Source organism: Diadema antillarum, unplaced genomic scaffold, assembly GCF_040938485.1.
Source record: "Diadema antillarum isolate AM-2024a unplaced genomic scaffold, OU_Dant_1.0 seq00001221_RagTag, whole genome shotgun sequence".
NCBI classification, from domain to species: domain Eukaryota; kingdom Metazoa; phylum Echinodermata; class Echinoidea; order Diadematoida; family Diadematidae; genus Diadema; species Diadema antillarum.
In genome coordinates this window covers 886,603-909,601 of record NW_027272011.1, presented here as the reverse complement: position 1 = coordinate 909,601, position 22,999 = coordinate 886,603, and the positions used below count along the sequence as shown (strand labels likewise).

Genomic DNA, 22,999 nt, shown 5'->3' with positions numbered 1-22,999 from the left:
CAGTGACATACAAGTAAATTACGTTTAAAGTTCTAATAGGTGTCGTATGTTCTCAATAAAACTTTTAATCTCAGCTCTGTACCTGAGCTACATCTTTGATGAGGACTGGTAATACTTCATTGCGCTGAAGCAAACCATACACGAATCTTCACGCAATCGTCAATCGGCTTTTAGTTCATTCATTTCGTCTGATGTCATGTATTTCAAGCTGTCTAATTGTATTACTGCGTGCTACTCTTATAGTTGGCTGGGAGAGGGGGTCAAATCGTCACATCAGTGTCGAAAATGGAAGTTTTGTCTCAACTCGAATAAGTTAACCTTGCCCGTATCTTGGTGGAAACATGGAAGTGTACCCAAATAACTCCCTGCCTACAGTGTCTAAAGACCCCCGTTGTCTACACACATGTTGCATAATGAGGGACGTAGAAAGGGGAACCCCCATTACGAAAGAACTCGAGCGCAAAGTAAACAGGCGTCGCGATCGAAGAGTTATAATCCCGTAAACATGATTGTTCCCTTCAGTTCTCGTTATATTCGCGATAGGCACTTCCTCATTCCTATACTTCCTCGAAATGTAGGAAGATAGGGTCTCACTGTCATTTAAAAACACTTCAGTGCGCAGAAAATGCAGATACTGTATTTATGAGGGCGGGAATAACTTTGTCTGAAGAAAGGCTCTGAGGGCACGTCTCCGGCTCTTATCTCCGCTTCACACACTGCGTTGCTCAGGTGCAGTATCCATTCAGCATACGTATTGCACGCTTTGTGAGTGCCAAACGGTAGGAGTGTAGATCTCGTGTAGATCACACAGTGTGCATAGGATTCATTGATACTCAAACTTCGTTGGTAGAATTCAGCATGTTGCGGGTGGGATGTGCCTTCTTGCTGCTGTCCCTCGCGATTCTCCAGGCCAGTGGCTTCCCGAGGGTCGCCTCAGGACTGGCCGATACGGACTGGAACAAGAATCCTGGCTTCAAAGCTCGCATCACTCAGAAAGGCCTTAATTTCCGTGAGTATGAAGATAGCTGAAAATGTAGGGCCTTATAATCAGCATCGTTGACAAAGCTGTCATCAAAAATTTGCGAAACCACAATGGCCTTCAAGAATATTTGATAGCTCATTCAATCGTTAATTTCAAGAAATATCTGTGCGTATCGGACACTTTCAAATTCAGTAAAGTAAAGAAAGAGCAATACAACACTGTTCGTCCTCTATATGGGATATTTCAAAATTAAGGGTATTTCAAACATGTGGCCTCTTTCTTTGTCTATTACATAATTTTTATGCGCGATGTTACTTTTTGTTTTGTGTTGTTTTTAGCATAATTCATCATTAGAGCGATTAATGATTGGATTCAGTAACAAAAAATACAATAATATAGAAGAATGTATATACTCCTGGAATGGGCTGAAGTCATAGTAACAATTTGCATTCAATGTTACTATAATTTAATGTATAATCTATATGAATGTACGTATGTATCTCTGTGTATCCATATGTACGTATCCATTTGGATGAGTCTTTCATCCTTATTTCCGTGGTAGGCCCTAATTATGTATTTGTACTGCATGTAAAATAGATTTTGTTAACTTGAATGTAGTCGTCCAACGCATTATCTGAACCAAAAGTGTAAACTGGTTACAGTTCGAACTGGGGAGAGGTCAAAGATAAAGGAGAAAAAAACAGCAAAACAAAACCGGATAGTATAGTAGCGTGTGAGCATAATGTACAGTTAACAATGTCCTTCATTTGCTCTTTAAATCAGTCATGTATTGCTTATAGTGGTACTGGTACGTCTGATTGTACACCAGTCAATAATGCAATGCACATGCAGAGGAGTAAAAAAGAGCGCAGCGCTGCTATCGCCCTGGTAACGCTTTACTATTATTATGACCTTCTGTCTGTGCATTGACTATTTCAGCACGCACTGTTGCTTAACTATGGGATGCAGATGGGAAAACACACACACCAACGACACACACCCACACACACACACACACACACACACACACATAATTGGTTCCTCGCTGCACTCAGACACTAATCTACACTATCATGTTATTCTTATGATTAAAATTATATTTCATAAAGCCTATCACAATATTGTACGAAAATCGAACGAGAGTGTCCAGGTGTTTCGGTGTCGTCACAATAAACAGCCATGTACACACATGCTACGAAAAGAAACTAAAGTGGGAAGATCCCAACCTTGAATTAATGTATATAATTAGTTTAGAGACGGACAGGCATTCACTATAATAGTCAAATGGAAAACAAGCTTGGCACATATAAAAGTGCAGTGAAGCATTAAATCGCTGATGAACTAGAATCAACGAAGGTATATCATGATGTCCCATATTTGCTACATCAGAGACACTTTTTGAATTCAATGTGATTTGTGTGTGTGTGTGTGTGTGTGTGTGTGTGTGTGTGTTACAGACTGTTGTATACAATTTTACATTTACAATAACCCATGCATTTCTCCACCAAATGCACGAGTCCTACATGTCCCTTTTCATTTGTGTTTTGGTACAAAATTAATAGATCCATAAGGGCAAAGTGGAAAATATGGATGCTACAAGCAACATCAGTCAAGATTCACAAAATGAATAAGAAATCGATGAATTTCGAAAAGATATGGCCAATAATAGAAAGTATAGATAATGATATGGAGTAACAACGGCTGGCCGAATACCTACTTCTAGCTGTACTATTCTACTTCCAGTGGTCTTGCCCTATATGAATAGATTGATTGACAGTTTTGAAACATTGATGAAATGTCATTTTGTAATCAATGAAATGAATTTACTGTGTAGGGTAAAACTCCGTGAAATCATTCTGTTTCTGCGGAGCGTTTGTCTTGAGTTCACTTTTCGTGAAGGTCATGAATTATGTATAGGGAAGAGTTCCGTTAAATCTGTGTTTTGGGCCGAAGACATGATGCAAGAGTATACACGAACTTGATTATTATGATATCATTTGCCATTGGGTGAAAGATAAACTACGCAAAATGGTTGGTATCATCTTTGAAATACGGTACTCATGAAGGGTTTAGAGAAATTTCCACGTCTCCCATTACAGGATATCATGTGTTGATCTTACAGAAAAGTGTGATCTGATATGTATTTTCAGAATAATTCTTCCTGTTCCATTTTGGCTCTTTTACAGAAAAAAAAATACATATACATATATTTATATATATACTTTTTTTTCTTAGCTATATTCATATAATCAAATATATATATATATATTATATAAATGTATGTGTGTGTGTGTGTGTGTGTGTGTGTAACCACAGATGTACTGTCAAAGATGTCCGCACAACGAGTCGAATTCACATCAGTCCTATTTACAAAGTGTCCGATAACCAAACAAGAAAAGAATCAACATGGTCCGTGGAGTTAATCGCGGAGCAACACGGATCCTTGTGAGTTAGTAATTAATCCGCGAGGGAAATTTTGCACGACCTAAACACGGGCGTATGGCAAGTATCTTGCACTAAAATAATATATATAGTCGGTAAGCAATGGTATATATAGCATTTATGTATAGCTACATCAGCCCTGTGAGAGTATAGAAAGAAATTGGTCATTGTATTTTGTGTATGATATGATGTTAGAGAACTATGCTGAATCTGAAAAGAGAGCAAAAGTGAAAATGACTGCAAAGCGATTCATTGAAATCTATCAAACTGACCACAGGGAAATAACATACCGTAGTGTAAGCTCAATCGGCGTAATTGTGTTTTTCATTTTTTGAAACCGCATGATTGACTATGGATGGTGACATGCCCGCTAACTAAACACCCCAATGATTGCTATGGGATGTTCAGTACTGATATTATTTTTCAGGCAAAGCACGAATGCACGCTGATGGAAGGGAGAACTATTAAAGGCATGATTTACCATTTGCAGAAGAAATAAAAACCCAGCATTGGTGATTTAGAATACTTCTAAAATGTGAGTTAGGTATAGAAACAATCACTGTAAAAATGTGAATCCGTATATAATCGATGTCAAGTATTGTTAGATACACAAAATGTGAACAATAGTCATAATAACAATGTTTACAGACTAAATCGTCTAATCTATAGGGTAGGATGTTTTTATGAAACAACAGACCTATACAACAAATGTGATGTCTTGAACATTTTTTAAATCACTGCTTCCAAAGGTAAATAGGACCTTTAAAATTTAGTATAGGCCTAATCAAAATTGCACAAAGTTGGACAAATAGTGACGTCATTCGCAAGTATCCGGTGCATATCTATAGTTTTAATTGTCTGTTGCTTGAGCTGGTCATGTATAGTTAAAACGTTTCATATCGCAAGAGCAAAACACGTTCTCATAATGAGAGTCGGAAACGTTCATGTTGAAACACTGTCGAGATCATTGTTAGCTCGCCCGTTACATTCACTCCTCATCTATATGGGTATATAAATGTCTGTACATCGTCAAAAGGACGCGAACGACAGACTAGAATAAATTGATAATTTCCAGTGAGTATTCTTGCCGCGACATTATTTTTCTGATATGCTCTTTGTGCCTGAGGCAAACGTATTTCACCACAACAGCTAGCTGTTTTCATTCACAGACTCTTCCACATTTTAGTCAATGGACTTACCTTATACCAAAAGACAGAGGACATAATAACAACGAAAGCTCAAATAATTGCCACTTCAGGGTACTGTTTCATGAAAGTTGTCAGCGCTGACAAGTTGTCAGTCTCTGACAATCACCATAGTAACAGTCAGTGACCAGAGCATCCCAGCCAATCAAAACCAAAGATTTTGCTGAAATTGTAAGCGCTGACAACTTGTCAGCGCTTACTAAATTGATGAAACACCCCCCTGAAGTGAACCAAGGACCTCATGCTACAGTAATCATTCATAAAAAAATATGGAAGAAATTGTGTTTTGTTTGTGTGTTTGAGTCTATTCGTTGATGCGTTGCACATCTATTCGCACATTATTGTGCTGCAAAAGGAAGGAAATAATAGTGTAAATTGCAAAACACATGTATATATTCGTGTTTATGTGACTGGTAGTTTCCTGATTGGCGATTAGCAGCCCATATTTTTGGAGGTCTTCTCCTGGACCAAATAAATAAATTATTGCTGATCATCAACAATGTATTCATCATGCCATGATTAGGTGAGCAGGAGTCGATAATGCGAATGCTTGTCTGCTATTAGTCCATTATACAAGGAAGTAGACATTTTGTATCAATATACGAATGATAGTCTAATACAACACACACTCACACACACACACACAAACACACACACCCACACACAAACATACTGTACATTGCAGGGTACATGTATGAAAAGTATAATGTAACACATAAATGTCATAATAATGGTGTATGGGACTCGTATAAAAGAAGGCATGATAACCGGTATATAAGTAAGATACAATTGTGATTTCAACGCATTTTACTGCCTGCATATCCTTCATTTTACTGTGGCTCAAAAACCACGTGGATGCTGAATGAACAATTTCCTAGTAGAGTGCTTGTACTCCTCGTTTCTTTCTTATCCGTAGTCCGGGATTTGGGACTGCAGACACTCCGGGACAAGATTCAGCACTTGACCATTCCCGATGTCAGTGGCCGTGCCAGTGTCAAGGTCGGCCACATCAACTATGAGGTCAAGAAGTACGTAAGACAGGAACTGTTTATATACAATGTGTATGTGTGTGTGTATGTGTGTGTGTGTGTGTGTGTGTTATACCACACAAGTCTATTTTAATTCTCAACATGAGTGTGAAAGTATGCTGTAAACGGGAAAAAGCCTAATGTAATATAGCAATGATTTTAGTATATTTTTTCTTTACGAATAACTAAGTCATATTGTAACACTACTCGTACATCAAAATGGTCCCCCCTTATTTTCCTCGCTCATACCAGCATACGAATTACGTCATTCAACATTCCGACCGCCTCCTTGACAACCAACCCATCAGCCGGAGGTCTCCGCCTAACAACCAGCGGAATCTCCCTCTCCGTACACGGGAACTGGCACTACAAGTCGACTGGCTTGTAAGTTATATTCCATTGTACATAAAGTGAACTGTACCTTATTTTTTCATCCGTTTCCATGGACCTTTACTGTTTGAAGGCCTGTCAAGAATGACGGCGATCCTTGATGAAGATGAAGATGATTAATTGTCAATGATAATGATGACTATGATTTTACCAGGATATCAAGAAGACGCAGAGTTTACGCACAAGCATTTCTCGTTCACTAATTTCTGCAATTTATCTCTCTATCACTTGATTCAACAATGAAAACTACACAAAATATGCCTGCTGTAAATCTATTTAGTTAAAAAACAAACAAACAAACAGAGAGACCAAAGCAAAACGATGAAGTTCATACGAGTTCAGGTCGCTCATTTCTGCGCGCGTTCTACAGGAGCCGAGACGTAAAAAGCATAGTAGACCTAATATACATCAGATTCTGTACTAATAGTAAAATATTGACAAAGGGATATGAGGATTTACCAATACTGTAGTCGGCAGCATCAGCTTCATTTTATAGTTTTGTTTCCTATGCAGGCTTCAAAATTAGAACTTCACAACGTCAGTGTATGACAGAGACGTAACAAGATACGTGGACATAAACATGTAAACTAAATAATTCTTTTCATCCTTGATGTGTAAAGTTTTGGAATCTTATCTGCCGTCTGTATCCTAATTTTCTTTCAATATATTCTTATCCCTCAAGCATCCACGTTTCTGACTCCGGATCTTTCGATGCTCGCGCCTCATCCATCAGTATGACGCTGTCTATTAGAGTCGGTAAGCGAAATCAATTTCATTCCAAGCAGGACGCGAAAAGCTCAGAATGAACTAATAAAATCATTAATTACATGGATTATTTCGTCAGCTCACATTGGGATTGTTAAACGTAATCAGGAAATCGTACGATGTCATGAACTAAGTGGTCATTAACATAATGACTCAATAATCATTTATATCTGTCGCTGACAACAACAAATCCAGACTTAGTACTTATTCTATTTCGTCATTCATTACAGTCCGATAAATGCAGACAGTCTGTTTCCTCTGTTATGCTTGCATTAACGTTTGTGGGTGATATTTCTTCCATATTAAGACAGTTATGACGTTGGTTATAAAGGCGATACCCCGGCAAAGAAAAATATCATTTCATATTGTAAAAAAGCTGGAACAGTATATACAGAAAAGTCACATGGGCGATGATAATATGCTGTCCCAATGATAACGGAACGCCAATAGATAACAAAAGTTTCTGTTTTGTTGATAGCCCAGTTAATTGCCTTCGACCAATGACACCAAATTATAGTATCAAAGAATCCTACCTCTTTTTTTTTTTCAAATAGGCCTGGTATCTTTTTTAGGTTTTATGGTCTATTAATGATTGCTGGATAGATAGACTATTAACACGACTTTTCTCTTGTCAATTATGGACCTGGACGGTCAGTTCCCTTATTATTGCGACAAATAAAGTAGTACAGCAAGCCTAGTCGACATAACAGATTGAACAAACACATAGTTTTGACTCGAAACTCTGATACAGTATAAATGATTGATGCAGTGTTTTGCTAAAAGCTGGAGTCCAATCTGTACCACTTTGATTTCTTCTAGGGAATAAACCATTTTGTCGCCATTTTGAACTATGCCTCTGACAATAAACCAAAGTAGACGAAAGTTGTGCTGACCGCCCTGTGTGTGAGCATCAAATCAGTCAAAAGAGGAACTTTCCATACAGGCTATTCTTACTCCCTTGTCGAAAGCAGCGGTTTATGATATACGATTATAAACGCCTTATAATCCATAATAGAAGTAAAACCTACCATTATGGCACAATGTATACCACTCTTTCCCGACGTCATTTCTAGCCACTACACCGTTTTGTCGCCATTTTGAGCTACATGGCTCTGACAATTAAGTGTTACGAGTATAGACGAAGGTTTTGCCGATCTCCTTGCGTGTTAGCATCAAATCAGTCAAAAGAGGAATTTTTCCATACAGGCTATTCTTATTTGTGTCGAAAGCAGCGGTTTATGATACGATTATAAATGCCTTATTGTCCATAACAGAAGTAAAACTTACTATTATGGTTATAATACATGCCACTCTTTTCAGACGTCAATCACCTTTAAGTGTTATTTTTGAAACTTCACGTCTCCAGCGCTTCAAGGCATAATCTACCATTTGCAGAAGAAACAAAAACCCAGCATTAGTGCTTTAAATTATAGTTCTAAAATGTGAGTTCGGGATAGAAACAACCACTGTAAAAAAATTGAATCCGTAAAATCGATGTTAAGTATTGTTAAATACACAAAATGTGAACAATAGTCATAGTAACAATGTTTCCAAACAAAACCTCCACCATTACGGTTTAATCAGAAAAATGCTGATATCTCCGTATATTTTAGGCTTTAGTGCAAAAATTTTATACGGTAGGATGTTTTGTGATACAACAGACCTACACATATGCATCAAATGTGATACCTTGAGCATTTTTTAGTCACTGCTCCTAAAGGTAAACAAGACCTTTAAGGATAAAGTGAATTGAACTTAATAATCGAGTTGATTTGGAATATGATTATTCATATCTTTGAGTATAACGGACTTTTAGTGTCTTTTAGCGTTAAAGTTCCTAGCTTTTATTTTTTTTTCTTTACAGTTTTTGTTTTTATTCACAAGAAAACGGAAAAAGTAATTAGTTCATGCCGTCATCGCCATATTTAATTCGCACATAGTGGTGCTAACGTATCCTCCGTGTCGCTGTTTCATGAAAATAATGAGAAACTAAAAGTTATGTAACTCTTATGTATACAAAGTTTAAAGTAAATCAACTTTCTATACCATTCTCTGTATGCTTCCTCTTTTTTCATCAAAGTCATCTGGCAGGAATGGGTTGTAACTTTAGGTGAGGTTAATTTTAAACAGAACTTTTCACAGGGCATTTATTATCATAAAACTGCCTTCACTTTCACTTGCTCACCCATGTGATGTTGTAATGTGTGTTTGATCGGTTTATACTGGGAGCTATATCATGTAGTTCTCTCCTCTCCCGTCTCTTCCCACCATCCCTCTCTCGCTCTCTCGTTCACTTTTGTTTATCTTCATGGGCCGCAAGTATGCCGTTATCTTCCCATCTTCATGACAAGAAACAAATGATTCTTTTATATCTTTTTCTGGGTACCAGCATTTGGCCATTAGTAGCATTGTCGAGAACTGTGATGATAGTGATAATGATGATAATGATGATGACAAAGATAATGGTGTTGATGATAATGATATTGAAGATGACGTTGATAAAATACAGTAAGAAAAAACGATTGTTTTCATTTCATTTTATTTCACACATGCATGTTCACCTGCACGCTTTTTTATTTTCATTTCCAATCAATATACACAGGTAATACACTTCAAATGATTACATATCTTAGAACATAATAATGATAATAATAATAATTAGAAGATAAGACTATCTGAAGTTCTTTGTTTGCAGTATTTTCAAACAATGCGGGATATTATTATATCGTATAGGCGTGGACTCTACTGGTCGTCCCACGATTTCTTCCGCGAGCTCAGATTGTTCCTTTCATGTGTCGGGGATGAAGGTCGATCTTCATGGAGGGGCAAGGTTTGTAACATTGTGTAATTAAGCTTTTATTGGCTGTGGAAATGAGAAAATCTGATCCATCGTTTTTTTAATTTTTATTTAGATATATCATCATCTGGCGACTGACTACAAAATATGGATACTGTCATATATATATATATAATTATATATATATATATATATATATATATATATATATATATATATATATATATATTATATATATATATATATATATATATATATATACATACATAGTATATATATATACAGTGGCGGATCCAGAGGGGGGCGCAAGAGGCGCACGCCCCCCTTTATTTATCGTTAAAAACAAAAGAAATAAAAATTAAAAAAATGAAATGAAACCCGGAAGTGGCACCAGAAATATTAGTTGCGCCCCCCCCCCCCCCCTTTACAGAATTCCTGGATCCGCCCCTGATATATATTGTAAATGGTGCATGATCTTGAATGCACTATATAACTAGATTATGTACTACGTTAAAGCATAATAACCTCATGTACAGTTTCATTTCACCAAGATCGAATGCCGGGGCGAAAAAGAATATTATGCCTTAATTGGAGTGTAGGTTGACCAGAATAGTGCATAAAAGAGCATTTTCCATTTGCTATATTAAACAATATGAAATATTTTCATAACACAGATTCATAACAAACTGTTTGTTTAACTATAACGATTTCAATAAATGCCAAGTGGCAGCAATTCGACCAATCATAAATTTTGTTGTAAATACACAGTTTACTATATAGGCCTATGCGTAATATATACATATGAAGGAACCACGATAGTTACTAGTACTCTTGATGGGGCAAGTTATAGTATAAACTGCATCTTTTAAACAGTTCCTATATAGGGGCTGTGTACTGAATAATAAAAATGGTTGCTGAGATAGTCGTGTTGGGAAGAACATACTCATTTTTTGTGGAGAATTGGTGAAATTGTGAGAACATGTTACCGACAGCGGCATAGGTTATGGGGATAGGGTTAGAAGCCTTCATTGAGATGCCCTCTATCTATCGCTGCTTTTCACAGTTGGCTCTACAACCTGTTCGATCATGAAATCGCCGATTCTTTGAAGGATTCTGTCAATAAGAAGGTAAGTGAAAGTGGTTCTGCTCGATGCATATTTAGATTTTTTGCTGGTTTTATTTCTGCGTTTTTAAATCATAAGAAAGAATATATGTGCCATGATACTCAAATTATACATGATATAAATTGAACACATAACTTGGTCTATCCACAAGGTACAAGTTTAAGTGCTTCCAAGACGCTTGATAAACAACCATCCACAAATCTTTTATATTGGACGAGCCAAATATTGGCAGGGGGTTTATTGACACAGTGGGCAAGCGTATACCTGTCAAACTGTTAATGGCGTACACGGCCGACACTTTCATCTTTGTTGCATATTAAACAGCTCCCTCGGTAATACATTTCCATTCGGAGTGAGTAAAACGTGCTCATATTATTAAGGTTACTCAAGTCACTGCGCTAAAGTATAGTTATGTTAGATTCCACTGACGAAAATGTCAATTTTTCTATACCGTAATGTTGGGACGAAATTTCAGGATGACCAAAGGTGATAACCCTAGTGAGAAGCAAATTTGCCCACGGGTTTGAAAACCTACATAGGTTCGCTGTCCATCTCAGGTGCCAGACGAGTGGTCAAACGTCACTTCATGTTCAAGTTGACTTTGAGTAATATATAGAGAAAAATCAAACGAACCAATTTGTAGAAATTACACTAAAACCGGACAAAAGATGAGAATAAAGGGGCAGATTTTTCGTCTGTTTGTTTGATTAATTTCCCCTTGCTCTGTTAGAGTCAACTGGAATATGGAGTGAACTTTCACCTTCATTTTCATTTCATTTCATTTCATTTATTTCCTTACGGGGTGAATCCAGCACAAAGGCGTCGCATTTCCTTTGGATAAGACATTCTTTGTGCTGGTATGGAGCAGTTTAAAGACATCACAGACAACATGTCTGTCACTGTCCAATATACCCTGGTTTATGGGTAATGATTATGTCTGCGTTGGCCTTTCAGTCGTCAGTATCACATTATCTTATTTTCTTCAGGATACCACAATATTACTCGTAACAAGTGTAAGCAGACCCCACATTGGACAGAAAAGTCTATACATCTCTTTAGTTGAGGGTAAAAACTATATCTGGATTTCGTGCATGCCTATACTACGAACTGCTAACTAAATACTTTGTCAAAACACATCATCGGCATATGAATTTTCGGCATTCGGCATTTTCTTGACAATTAATTGGCAAGCTCTTGTCATTGTTACAGCTATTCGACTTCATCGCCACTTTCTTGTCCTCCACTCCCCTTGCCTCTACAACAACAACAAGAACAAGAACAACAACAACAACAACGATAGTGATAATAATAATGATAATAATAATAACAATGATGGTAATAATAATAAAAAGATAATAATAACAAAACAACAACAGCAGCAGCAGCAGATATTCTCAACTAGATGTGATTCTTTCTTGATATATTGCCGTTTTTAGGAGAGGCATTCAAATTTGTATTTCTCCCCTCACACCCAGGTTTGTCCAGAAGTTTTGGATGCTGTCAACGTCCAGCTGGAGAACAAATTGAAAACACTGAAGAGTAAGTCAATCATTTCTATATTTAGGGTACACATCTTGTTCAGCCTTTGTTCGCTCTCTTTTTCGCAATGCCTTTTATATCTGTCTCTTTCTCTGTATTACAGAAAAAGCACATATCTACGATTAGATGTTCTATTTGTTAATATCTTATTTGAGAAAGATCATCTCCTTTCCATTTCATTTATTACACACACGTTAAAAATAGATGAGTTGGATTTAATTCATGATGAGTTGAATGAGAAACTCAAGCAAATTGTCAAGCTGTCATGTAGGAATAGTTATGACAGTACACACCCCCGAAGAAACACCCGAAACTATGAAATTAACTGAATTGATAAACTTTCCTGTTACATGTTTGATTTTGCTTGATTTTTACGATGTGTAGTACCATCGATTAGCTCGATCTGCTCTTTCGATAACGACATCTATGATATTGATAACAATGTCAAACATAATCAGCTTGTTACTCTATTGTGGTTTGTTTATTTATTCATTTATTTATTTATCTATCTATTGTGGTTGCACACAGTGGAAGCTCGGTTCTTGCATGTGGCAGACATAGACTACACCTTGGTGGCTCCTCCCGTCTTCAATGGGTCGGTGAACACTGCTCACAAGGTAACAGCCCGAAGAAGTGCTTGCACATAATGATATACTACAGGCACTGATTATCTCCGTCAAATTGCTGCATCTGCCTTAACCCATTCCATGCGGGAACCTGGTGGCCTGTGTAATAAGTCTATGGGGGATTCAAAATTCAGTATTGAACGGGCTAACAACAAGAGCAACAACAACAACAACAACAACAACACTAAAACAAAGACCTGATAATAGTGGAATTCATGAACAGATGTCGATATCACATATAAAAACTTCCACTCTATGAACTTCAGATTTTTTTTTTTCTGAACGAAATAAGAATCTGTACAATTTATATATAAGATTATGAAATAAATTATATATATATGCTGAGCACAGTTTACTAACACGTTGTTCGAATTTTAATGAATATTTTTGCAGCATTACTTCTATGCTGTCCCTAAACATTAGAAAGCATGACCAGTTTTGTCTTTGCCAGACTTAGCAACGCCTAATGAATGGAAAATATAATCCAAATATTGACATGTATTCATTAGGCATTGTATAGATACGGGGAATACGTTTTCGAAAAGGTAGACGTACTTGTACTGCCAATGAAAGAATTACAGTATTCAAATTTAAATTTAAATGAAATTCTATTTTCAGTAACACCTTATGACGTATATCGTGACATACATGTATCATATCTTCAACGTTTGCTGTAATCCAGGATAGCATTATCCCACCTTTAGTCTGTGATCGAAAAAATATGCCACAAAATGACCTCTGGTGTCTATAAAGATAAATTTATCTGAGTAAGTGTGAATATCCACGAATTTGATCAGTATATCCTCCTTAAGTGAGGTCGAAGATTATAATGTCAGTAACTGTAGCAATACTAACGATTACCGTTATTTTACTGAGATAACTATTATTTTGACTTTCATAATCACTGCCGGTAGAAGGAGCATATTGTGAAAAATTGATAATAGTTGAATATGTAGGTATTTTTGTTGTTGTTATTATTATGCATAAAATGACGTCATCAGGGGGAGGTGTATGCCCATGGCAGTAAGACGGAGTGTCCTCTTCCCGTGCCTGGAGTCCCGGCTGACTCCGATACGTCTCGTATGGTGCTTCTCTGGATAACCGACTACCTGCCCAATTCGGCCGGTTATGTACTCCAGGAAGTCGGATACCTGCAGTACAACGTGACTAAGGACAACGTGAGTGTACTAACAGATGGTGTTCTTGAATAATTTTGCAAAGCTTTAATTTCTACATATTTATATTTTGAATTTCATTATCGATAAGTAAAGTCAGGAGTCATAGTATAATTATGAGGGTAAAAAAGCGGAAGACACAAGAATACGGCAATAATCATTTCGGTTTATCCGTATTTTGCAGTTATCAACAGCTTCAATGGCTATATCCCATCGTTCTGGGAATGTTGAGTACTTTTGTGCAGCTATCCGTATGCAATAATTTCCATCTTATCCCGTTCTGTGTTTCAGTAATACCCGCAGTCCGTTGAGCATGTGTTAGAATCTCTCACCATAGTGTTGACAGGTTATCGATACATTGTGTGTTTGTGTGTGTATGTATGTTGCTGTGTGAAAAACAAACAAACAAACAAACAAACAAACATAATGTTCTTGACAAGATCTCCCTGCTCCAAAATGTTTTACAATCCATTGTCTTTTTTTTTTCATCTTCATCCAGGTTCCCGAAGCCGAGAAGGATTACTTGAACACAGGCAATTTTGCATACAAGTTCGCTATTCCACAGGTGAGCAACAGGTTGAATATTTTGGTTATTTGGTTGTTTTTGTACCTCCGTCACGTGTCGCCTGAGGCGTTATGTTTTCGGGTTGTCCGTCCTTCCGTCCGTCCGTAATAAATTTTGTGGACAGCGTAACAAAAAGAGAGAAAAAAAAACCCGTTTGAAGTATCCTAATGAAGCTTGGCATGTGCTATGTATGAGTGGGCGAAGTTGTGCCTATCAATTTTTGGGTGCTCATGCTCAAGGTTAAAGGTCAAGATCGAATGCTCAAAATTTCACTATTTTCCCCATATCTATGCAATGCCTGAAGGTATTTTCTTGAAACTTAGTGTATACATGTACTACCAAATAAAAATTCTCTAGACAGAGTTTTGGGTCATGAGGTCAGAGTTCAAAGGTCAAAGTTCAGGTGAAAATGTATCTCAGAAATGGTTCAGGGTATCTTCATGGAACTTAGTACATAAAATTATGCATGTACGGACTGCCAGTGATTATCTAGAAAATTTTGGGGCCATGGGTCTAAGGTCAAGGTTAACTCCTCAAAATTTCACTTATTCCCTCATTTATGCAATTTCTGCAGGATTTTTCTTGAAACTTAGTGTATGCATGTAGTAGACAATAAAGATTCTCTGGGAAGTTTTTTTTTTTAAACCAAGGTCAAAGGTCAAGTGAAAGTGCTAAATTTCACTTCTTCTTCCATTCTTGGAAGTGGCTCAAAGTATCGTCATGAAACTTAGTACATATTTATATTTGACCGTGATTCTCTTGGGAGTTTTAGAGTCAAAGGTCAAGGGCAAAGGCCAAGTTAGAATACTAACAATTTAGTATTTGATACTGAAATTACACTTTTTCTCCAAATCTTGAAAATTACTCAATGAATTAAAAAAAAACTTTTACAAGGGTCAAAAGTCAAGTAAAAATCCTAAAATCTCCAAATACATGCTCTCTTATAGAAGAAAAAATATAGCCATTCATCCAATTAAATCTAGATCAAGGAAAGGAAACATTCAACACATTTGAGACAAAAATGTCATTTTAATATTTTGCCAATTATGTTAAAATGTCATAATACATTGTCAAGACGTACTGTAGGCCTATATATTAGGTGAATCATGCATTATTGCGGAGGCATACCAGTCGCCATGAGCTACGTTTCTAGTTGTTTAATAATTCACTTTAACCCTCAGAAATGACATTTGTGTTATATGTGAGAATAACAAAATCAACTGCATGGTTATCCTAACATTGATGTTTGCTTTCAGCTAAACTTCATGTACCGGAATATGGATATGCAGATCAACATCAAAAGCACCAAACCACCAGTGGTAACGATGAAAGAGAACGGAATCTCCGCAAACTTGGTCGGGGAGCTCTCCCCGTACGCCATCCTGCCCAACAAGACCCTGGCTTACCTCTTCACACTCAAAGTGGCAAGTGACAGATAGCTATAATTGGTGACTTATGTGAGATTGCTTAAATCTTTTAATGTTTATTAAGATTTCATCCAAGTCATAAATGATAATCATCACACAGCGAGATTCACATGATGTTTTTGACTTTATGAATGTCAGAGTCCATATACACAAATTACACAACACTTGAAAAATTACATCATTCAAGGTGGAAAAACAACAACAACAACAACAAATCGTACATTCGTACATATCATAGTTTATTTCCATAACTTGGTATAGATTAAAGGAACTGTACAGTACTGGTTGAGTTGGGGATTCAGGTTTATAACATTCATAAGTGAGATAATGAGAAACCTCTTATGAAATATGAAGGAGCATGTAATTTTAAGAAGGATTCAATGTTAATTTGATGAAAATTAATTTTCAAAGGGCTGAGATATCCAAAAAAGTGATAATGATAAAAGGCGACATGCCACGCCTTTTATTAGGATCACTTTGTTTCACCTTGTTTTTGGATATTTCAGCCATTTCAAAACCGATATTCATCAAATAAACTTTTGATACTCTTTAGAATTGCGTGGTCTTTGACATCTCATAGAGTGGTTTCTGAATATCTTGCAAAACGTTAAAAGCTAAATCCTCACCTCAACCAGAACTTTACAGTCTCTTTTTAACAATATTCGATATATTCACGTTATAATACAGATGTCTTGAATAAAAATCTTGATTTCTTTGTACCCCTTTAACACCTAACAAACAAACGCAAAAACAGCAGCAAAACACACACACAATCATACACACATAATCATAAGGAGACAAAATTGATTGTGAATGTTCATCTTTTGCAATATCATAATTTATGTTTGAATGGATTATTAGGAACAAACATCTCTGTATGATACGTAATAAGAGAATAACATTTAATTTGTAGATAGACACATATAGAGAAAGAACAAGACATACAGTATTCTTGGTAACACACAACAGTCTTTTGACGTTAATGGCCTGAACGATGTATTTCCCCTTTCTGGAGAATTTCACTGCATGGACTTAAAGGAGCATTTAATCTTGCAATAATCAATGACTCTGTAATAAATTTGTAGCGACCATTCTCTCTGGTTTGTTTCTTGATCCATCATCGCCCAAGTGTAACTGTGCATTCAACATGTCTTATCTCTTTGCCGTCATTCAAGATAACAGGGAGCTTTTAATTAGTTACGGGCCATTTTCCGTCCGCTCAAATTCACACTGCAGAGAGCAACTCGTTGCAATGATCCTATGAGCGCCATTTTACTTTGTAAGAGGAATGTAGGCTGCGTCCTAACACAATGTAAGGAGAGGAAAAGGACCAACGCAATCGTTGTCTTAAAATGTTCGCGTGTGCAAATCTAAAGCTCCTCATGTCCCGTAGGTAATCCGTTCAGATGACGTTACATAGTAATCTGTCGTGTCTTGTCTCCTGCCACCCCGCCCTGTTTTCTTTTTCCATGACGTGCCTTATTCATCACGTGACTTATGACCACTTATTTTGGACATTATTATCGTTCTGTTTTCAAACGCCGTGCAGTCGATTGCTGCCGAGGTTGATGTGAGTTTCAAAGACAACAACATCACGTGGTCTCTGTCTTCACTCAGGTAGGTCCTAGGCATTTCATTGATAATATGGCAACGACGGTTGCTTGAAACGTGTGATTGAACTTCTGAAGCTTTAAATATTTCTCCTAATCTTTGATCTTGGGATTCAGGCAAATGAAAAGTACACAGTCAGACTGTCATTTGCAGATCACATCAAAATCTCCCCGTGATTGCATGTTAACATTAAGAATGATCTGGGTTTTGCAACCATACACTGCATTGACGTTTGTTTTGATATCACACTTCTTTCAACCCTCAAAAAAAAATGCAAAGATTATGTGTCTCCAGCGACGTGAAAAGCAAAATTGCTACTTTATCAAAATAATCTCGCAGTTCACCCATTTTGTCCTCGACATTATTTCAATTCATGTACCACTAGTATTAGCATGAGATATCATTCTGTACAGATGAGTGAGTTTTATACCTACATAGCATTGTATTCTCACTCGAGTGTTTATCTGCACTATGTGAAAACATAATTAGAGAAGCGAATTATGTACAGATGAATATATCATTTTTCATGTACATTTCTATGCAGCACTGATATTTCCCTGGTGAAGACGGAAATAGGCCGGTTCAGTGTGAGTATTTTCATTTATCAGGTTTCCTCTTTCACTCCATAAAGTGGCGCGCTTCATTATGGCGACACTTTTCCAGGTATTTCCTCTTTGAGTCCATGTATACAAAAATCGCACGTTTCAGATGGCGACACTTTTCCAGGGTATCTCCAGGGTACTCTATCTCCACCAAGTGCCGGAATAAAGCTGTAAACATAGGCTTCCAAATACCGATTGATAAAAACTATGGTGGCATCCAAGCATAACATCCGGATAGCAGGCGATGATAAACCTTTCACGAGCAAGTCCTCCAAGATCTTACTTTTCTTGACAACTCAGCTGATATTAGTCGTAACACGATTTCTAGAAGAGTCTGCACAATGCCAGCCCTATCTATGTAGTCTTCCAGAAAATTCTAGCGCCATCTAGACTTATCTAGTATCCATGATTAGGCATCACCTGACACACTTTGTTTACACAACCGTAGCCTAACAGTCCTCACATAATTATTTTGGTAAAAGGTCTGCTGCACATATACACAATACAAATAATCAAAGAGGGATAACCCTTTGTGAATACTACATGACTTTCTGGAGACAAACAAAAAATGAGTGTTCACAAAATTTAGTGGTATGGAAAACAAAACATTGTTAAGTATTGTTGCTCTTCTAGACAAAACTTGACAAAAAAGCATGAATCACATCTCTCCACACAATTTAAATGATACACCTCAGAGTGTATTACAGGCAGTTGTCACATGTGACATCTTGTTGGATTTTCAGAGTATGCGGAGTGACTACGGAAAGGGACTTTAAACAAAGAGAAATTACAACACTGAAACGAAATATTTGCCGTTCACATCGCTAACAGTCATTACAGTTTGCTCAATTTTGATATCTAAGCAATTCTGAGAAGGAAATTAATTAAACTTTCGAAGTGTGATATGCAGCTATCATATTGAAGTACACGGGGTTGTTCTCTAGGTTAAAGGCTTGGTAACATAGTTTTGGTTCAGACAGGGGTGCAGGTTTCCAACTTTGTTTTGTGTGTGTGTGTTTGTGAGAAATTTGAAAGAACATGCAATAAGAGGAAAATAACAGTTTTACGCGTATGTCTTATGGACTAGAAGTTTGGGGATGTACATACCACTCATATCTTCAATCTATATTTTTGTTACAAAAGAAATTAGTGCGTGCAATCTGTTTCAAAGGACCAAGGGAGCATACTGGCCCTTTATTTCATCGTTTACAAATGCTGGATGTTTACAGACTATACCAATTTGTAATTGGAACTGTAATGTTTGACCTAATCCATCATACTTTACCGCAGGATATCTCTGATTATTGTTTTGAAATTGACCATAATTGTGACACAAGGTTTAGAAATAATATGAATTATAAATCAATAAGAATCAGATCTGAAACAGGTAAACACGCCTTGTCATATGCAGGCAGTATAATTTGGAGAGGATTTCCTCATTATGTCAAAAAGATAAACACCCGTAATGTTTTTCGGATATCATTGCGAAAGTAATTATGTACATATAACAATTCTTCTGTGGATATTGTAAATACGTGATATTATATAATCTATATCATTGATAGGACTGGCCTCGACTAGCCTGTACGCTATTGCCAGTTCTTTTTTGCCAAAGTATATCTCAACTAATTGTTGTGACTTTGTTGGCGATGTTTGTTTGCTTGGTAAATAAATCTCAAATCTCATTTCATTTGATAAAAATTGGTGTGGAAATGGCTGAGATATCCAAACCAGCAATCACAGTAAAATGCGACAGACCACGATCTTTATCAGGATCTCTTTGTTTCACCCTATTTTGGGATATCTCAGTCATTTGAAAAAAAAATCATCAAATAAAATTTCAGTTCCCCTCAGAATTGTATGCTCTTTAAACATTTCATAGAGTGGTTTAAAAATATCTAGCAAAATGTTCAAAGCTAAATTCTCACCTCACCCAATACTATATACAGTCCCTTTAAAAAGTGAACTTGGTTGTGCATTTGGAAGCAGGGTGTGACACACCCTGCTTCCAAGTTCCATCTAGATTTGCGTAATTACCTCTGATGCACATAATGTTCTTCATTTGGTATTAGGATCATGCATTCACTTTAAGTCATGCTAATATTTTGTATATGAAACATAGTACCTTTAGAATGTTGTGCCCGGAACCAAATAAACAGATCAAACCAACACTAGAGCTAATCTTGTGTGGGAGAAAATTATTTCTCATCCATTTATTGATAATATATATATATATATATATATATATATATATATAACGAAGAATAAACCGGTAATGCAATATTTCGCCAATATAGAGTTTATTGAGCAACTCAAATTTTCGGTGGCTTCCATCCACCTTCTTCAGGAGTCTCGACGCGTCGAGACTCCTGAAGAAGGTGGATGGAAGCCACCGAAAATTTGAGTTGCTCAATAAACTCTATATTGGCGAAATATTGCATTACCGGTTTATTCTTCGTTAAATTGGAGCCAATACGTGAATTCGCAACATATATATATATATATATATATATATATATATATTAGTTTGTTATCGACTGACTGCCTATTTGTTCATTCGTAATCATGTGCAGCTGTATATTCATCATTTTATAATTTTGATTATATCTATCTTTATGTTCATGATTGCGACAGACTACCCTACTTGAGGTTGCAGTCAATTCGGCCATCACACTCTACTTCCTGCCTCTCATGAACCGTAAGTCGCCCACGCCATTCGTATAACAAAAAAAAATGCCTTATCCCTATCATTGTATAGCGTAATATTGTCCATTCACTTCCATTTAGCGCTGCTTTGAGAGACATTTCAAAAATGAAATAGGTGTATTTATTACCTAAAAGAAAAATAACGCTAAATAGTGAGGCTCTACAAGAATTGCATAACAGTATTTTTCAGCATCTTTTGAACTGCATGTCCCTTCTTAACACGTGTTTTACTGTATAATAAACCCCGAATTATTACTAAAAGTTATCAAACTTTTTTGAAAGACGTGACAACCTCTAATATAGGCCGTAATGTGCAACGGTACTCCATGACTTTGATGAATAGAGGAATATAGGATAGACATAAATACAATGATAGAACTTTCAGTAACGTTGAAGACGTAATTTTAGAAATATGTAACATTTTAACTCTCAAATTCTATTATGGTGCCTCAGCTGCACTAACGAGATGTATCGTCTTTCAAGTCTCACATTGGATTGTACACAAATTTTTATTATCTTCTTATTCAAATGAATATAACAAAACAGAGATTATACTTTATCCTGAAATTGCATAATCATTCATTAATGTAGTGGTATGATAACCAAACAATGGCTTCTCAGAAGGTGCCGAATTATCAACATAAATGTTTTTTTTTAACACTTCATGATATGCTTGTACGTACTCCTTCCTCTGTGCAGAAATTGGCGGAGTTGGAGTGCCGTTGCCACAGATAGATGATCTCGATTTCAGCAACCCGGTTGTGACCCATGGTCAGGTAAGGAATCATTCGTGTTCTTCAGTGCGATTGTCTTCCTCCGCTTTTTTCTTCTACCATAGCATGTAGTTAGCCTTTTGATGTAGAAAAAAAAATGTAACAACGTCAACAACAACGACAACGACAACGACAACAAACACAGGAAGAAATGTAATTTAGAAAGTTTTTCTCTTCGCTTTTCAAAACCCAATACAACAAATTCATTTGAATTGGGTTTATAAGCTTTACTCTTCTCAACCTCTCTCATCAGTCTCTCAAACTCCGTGACGGTGGATCTTAACATTTTTATCACCAGTATTTCACAGAGTAATGAGATAGCCTCGCTTTGACGTTTTTTTTTTTTTTTCAATCTGATTGCGTCTTCTGTGAATGTTTGTCTGCGACCACTTAAAATCATTGCACGCGAGAACACGATTGGCTTGACTTTCGTTGGTTGGTCTGAGCCTCAATGACAACTTCAGTTCTATGAATAACTGAATTAATACATCTGTTTTCTTGAAACATGAGAGGCCTATATGACACGTACATTTGTATATTATGATATATTTCCGGCTTGATAACAACATACACTTACACACCATTTTCTATGATTCTGTGATTTCATTTCATGCTATTTATTGTTTTGTGTGACACTTGCAATTTTCTCGCACAAGAAATGACAAACGACCCATATACTTAAAAACGTAACCATCCCAATATTTCTACAATCACATGTATAATTATGTTTGTATCATAATATCATATACCTTCTTCTTCTTTTTTTTTCTTTACTCTAGAATTTCATCAAGATTGGGACCGATCTGATCTTTAAGGAGTGACCCACTTCCCAGAGAGGATGACGACTATAAATGACACAGAGAGCACAACTATACAGCTTGAACAACAACGAAAAAAAAAGCTTTGCATCATTTTCCGCATTGCTTCCACCACTAGGCTTTTCTTTTTTATTGTAATCTATTGATCAGGGTTTCATTCGACAAAGCTTTCGTAGGTACACACTTCGTGCTAAAAAGAAGAAAGCAAATCTCTCCAAATTGAGAGAGTATTGTTGTTTGTTTCTTACTGATCTAAAAACAATCAGAAATGTAGGATCATTCACGGCATCCATGTGCTAGGAATAAAAGACCGTTTGTGACACTTCAGTCAATGACTCTGGAGGGTTGAGGTTGAGGTGGTGTGTGCGAATTCTCGTTATCCACTGTTACTGTTGTCTTCTATGCAGTTAAGTTGGTCTCAGTG

General features: G+C 36.6%; 1 protein-coding gene across 1 annotated transcript; it reads left to right on the top strand.

Moving 5' to 3' along the window:
* The first annotated feature begins 500 nt into the window (after positions 1-500).
* Positions 501-22,760, top strand: LOC139744943 (bactericidal permeability-increasing protein-like). Its single transcript, XM_071655356.1, has 16 exons — positions 501-1,009; positions 5,546-5,657; positions 5,910-6,041; positions 6,730-6,803; positions 9,546-9,642; positions 10,673-10,736; positions 12,209-12,272; positions 12,801-12,889; positions 13,900-14,076; positions 14,573-14,638; positions 15,895-16,062; positions 17,615-17,682; positions 18,221-18,263; positions 20,913-20,976; positions 21,684-21,760; positions 22,537-22,760. Exons 1-16 carry the CDS (start codon positions 859-861, stop codon positions 22,576-22,578), a joined length of 1,488 nt encoding a protein of 495 aa, XP_071511457.1. The 5' UTR covers positions 501-858; the 3' UTR covers positions 22,579-22,760.
* The last annotated feature ends 239 nt before the right edge of the window (positions 22,761-22,999 follow it).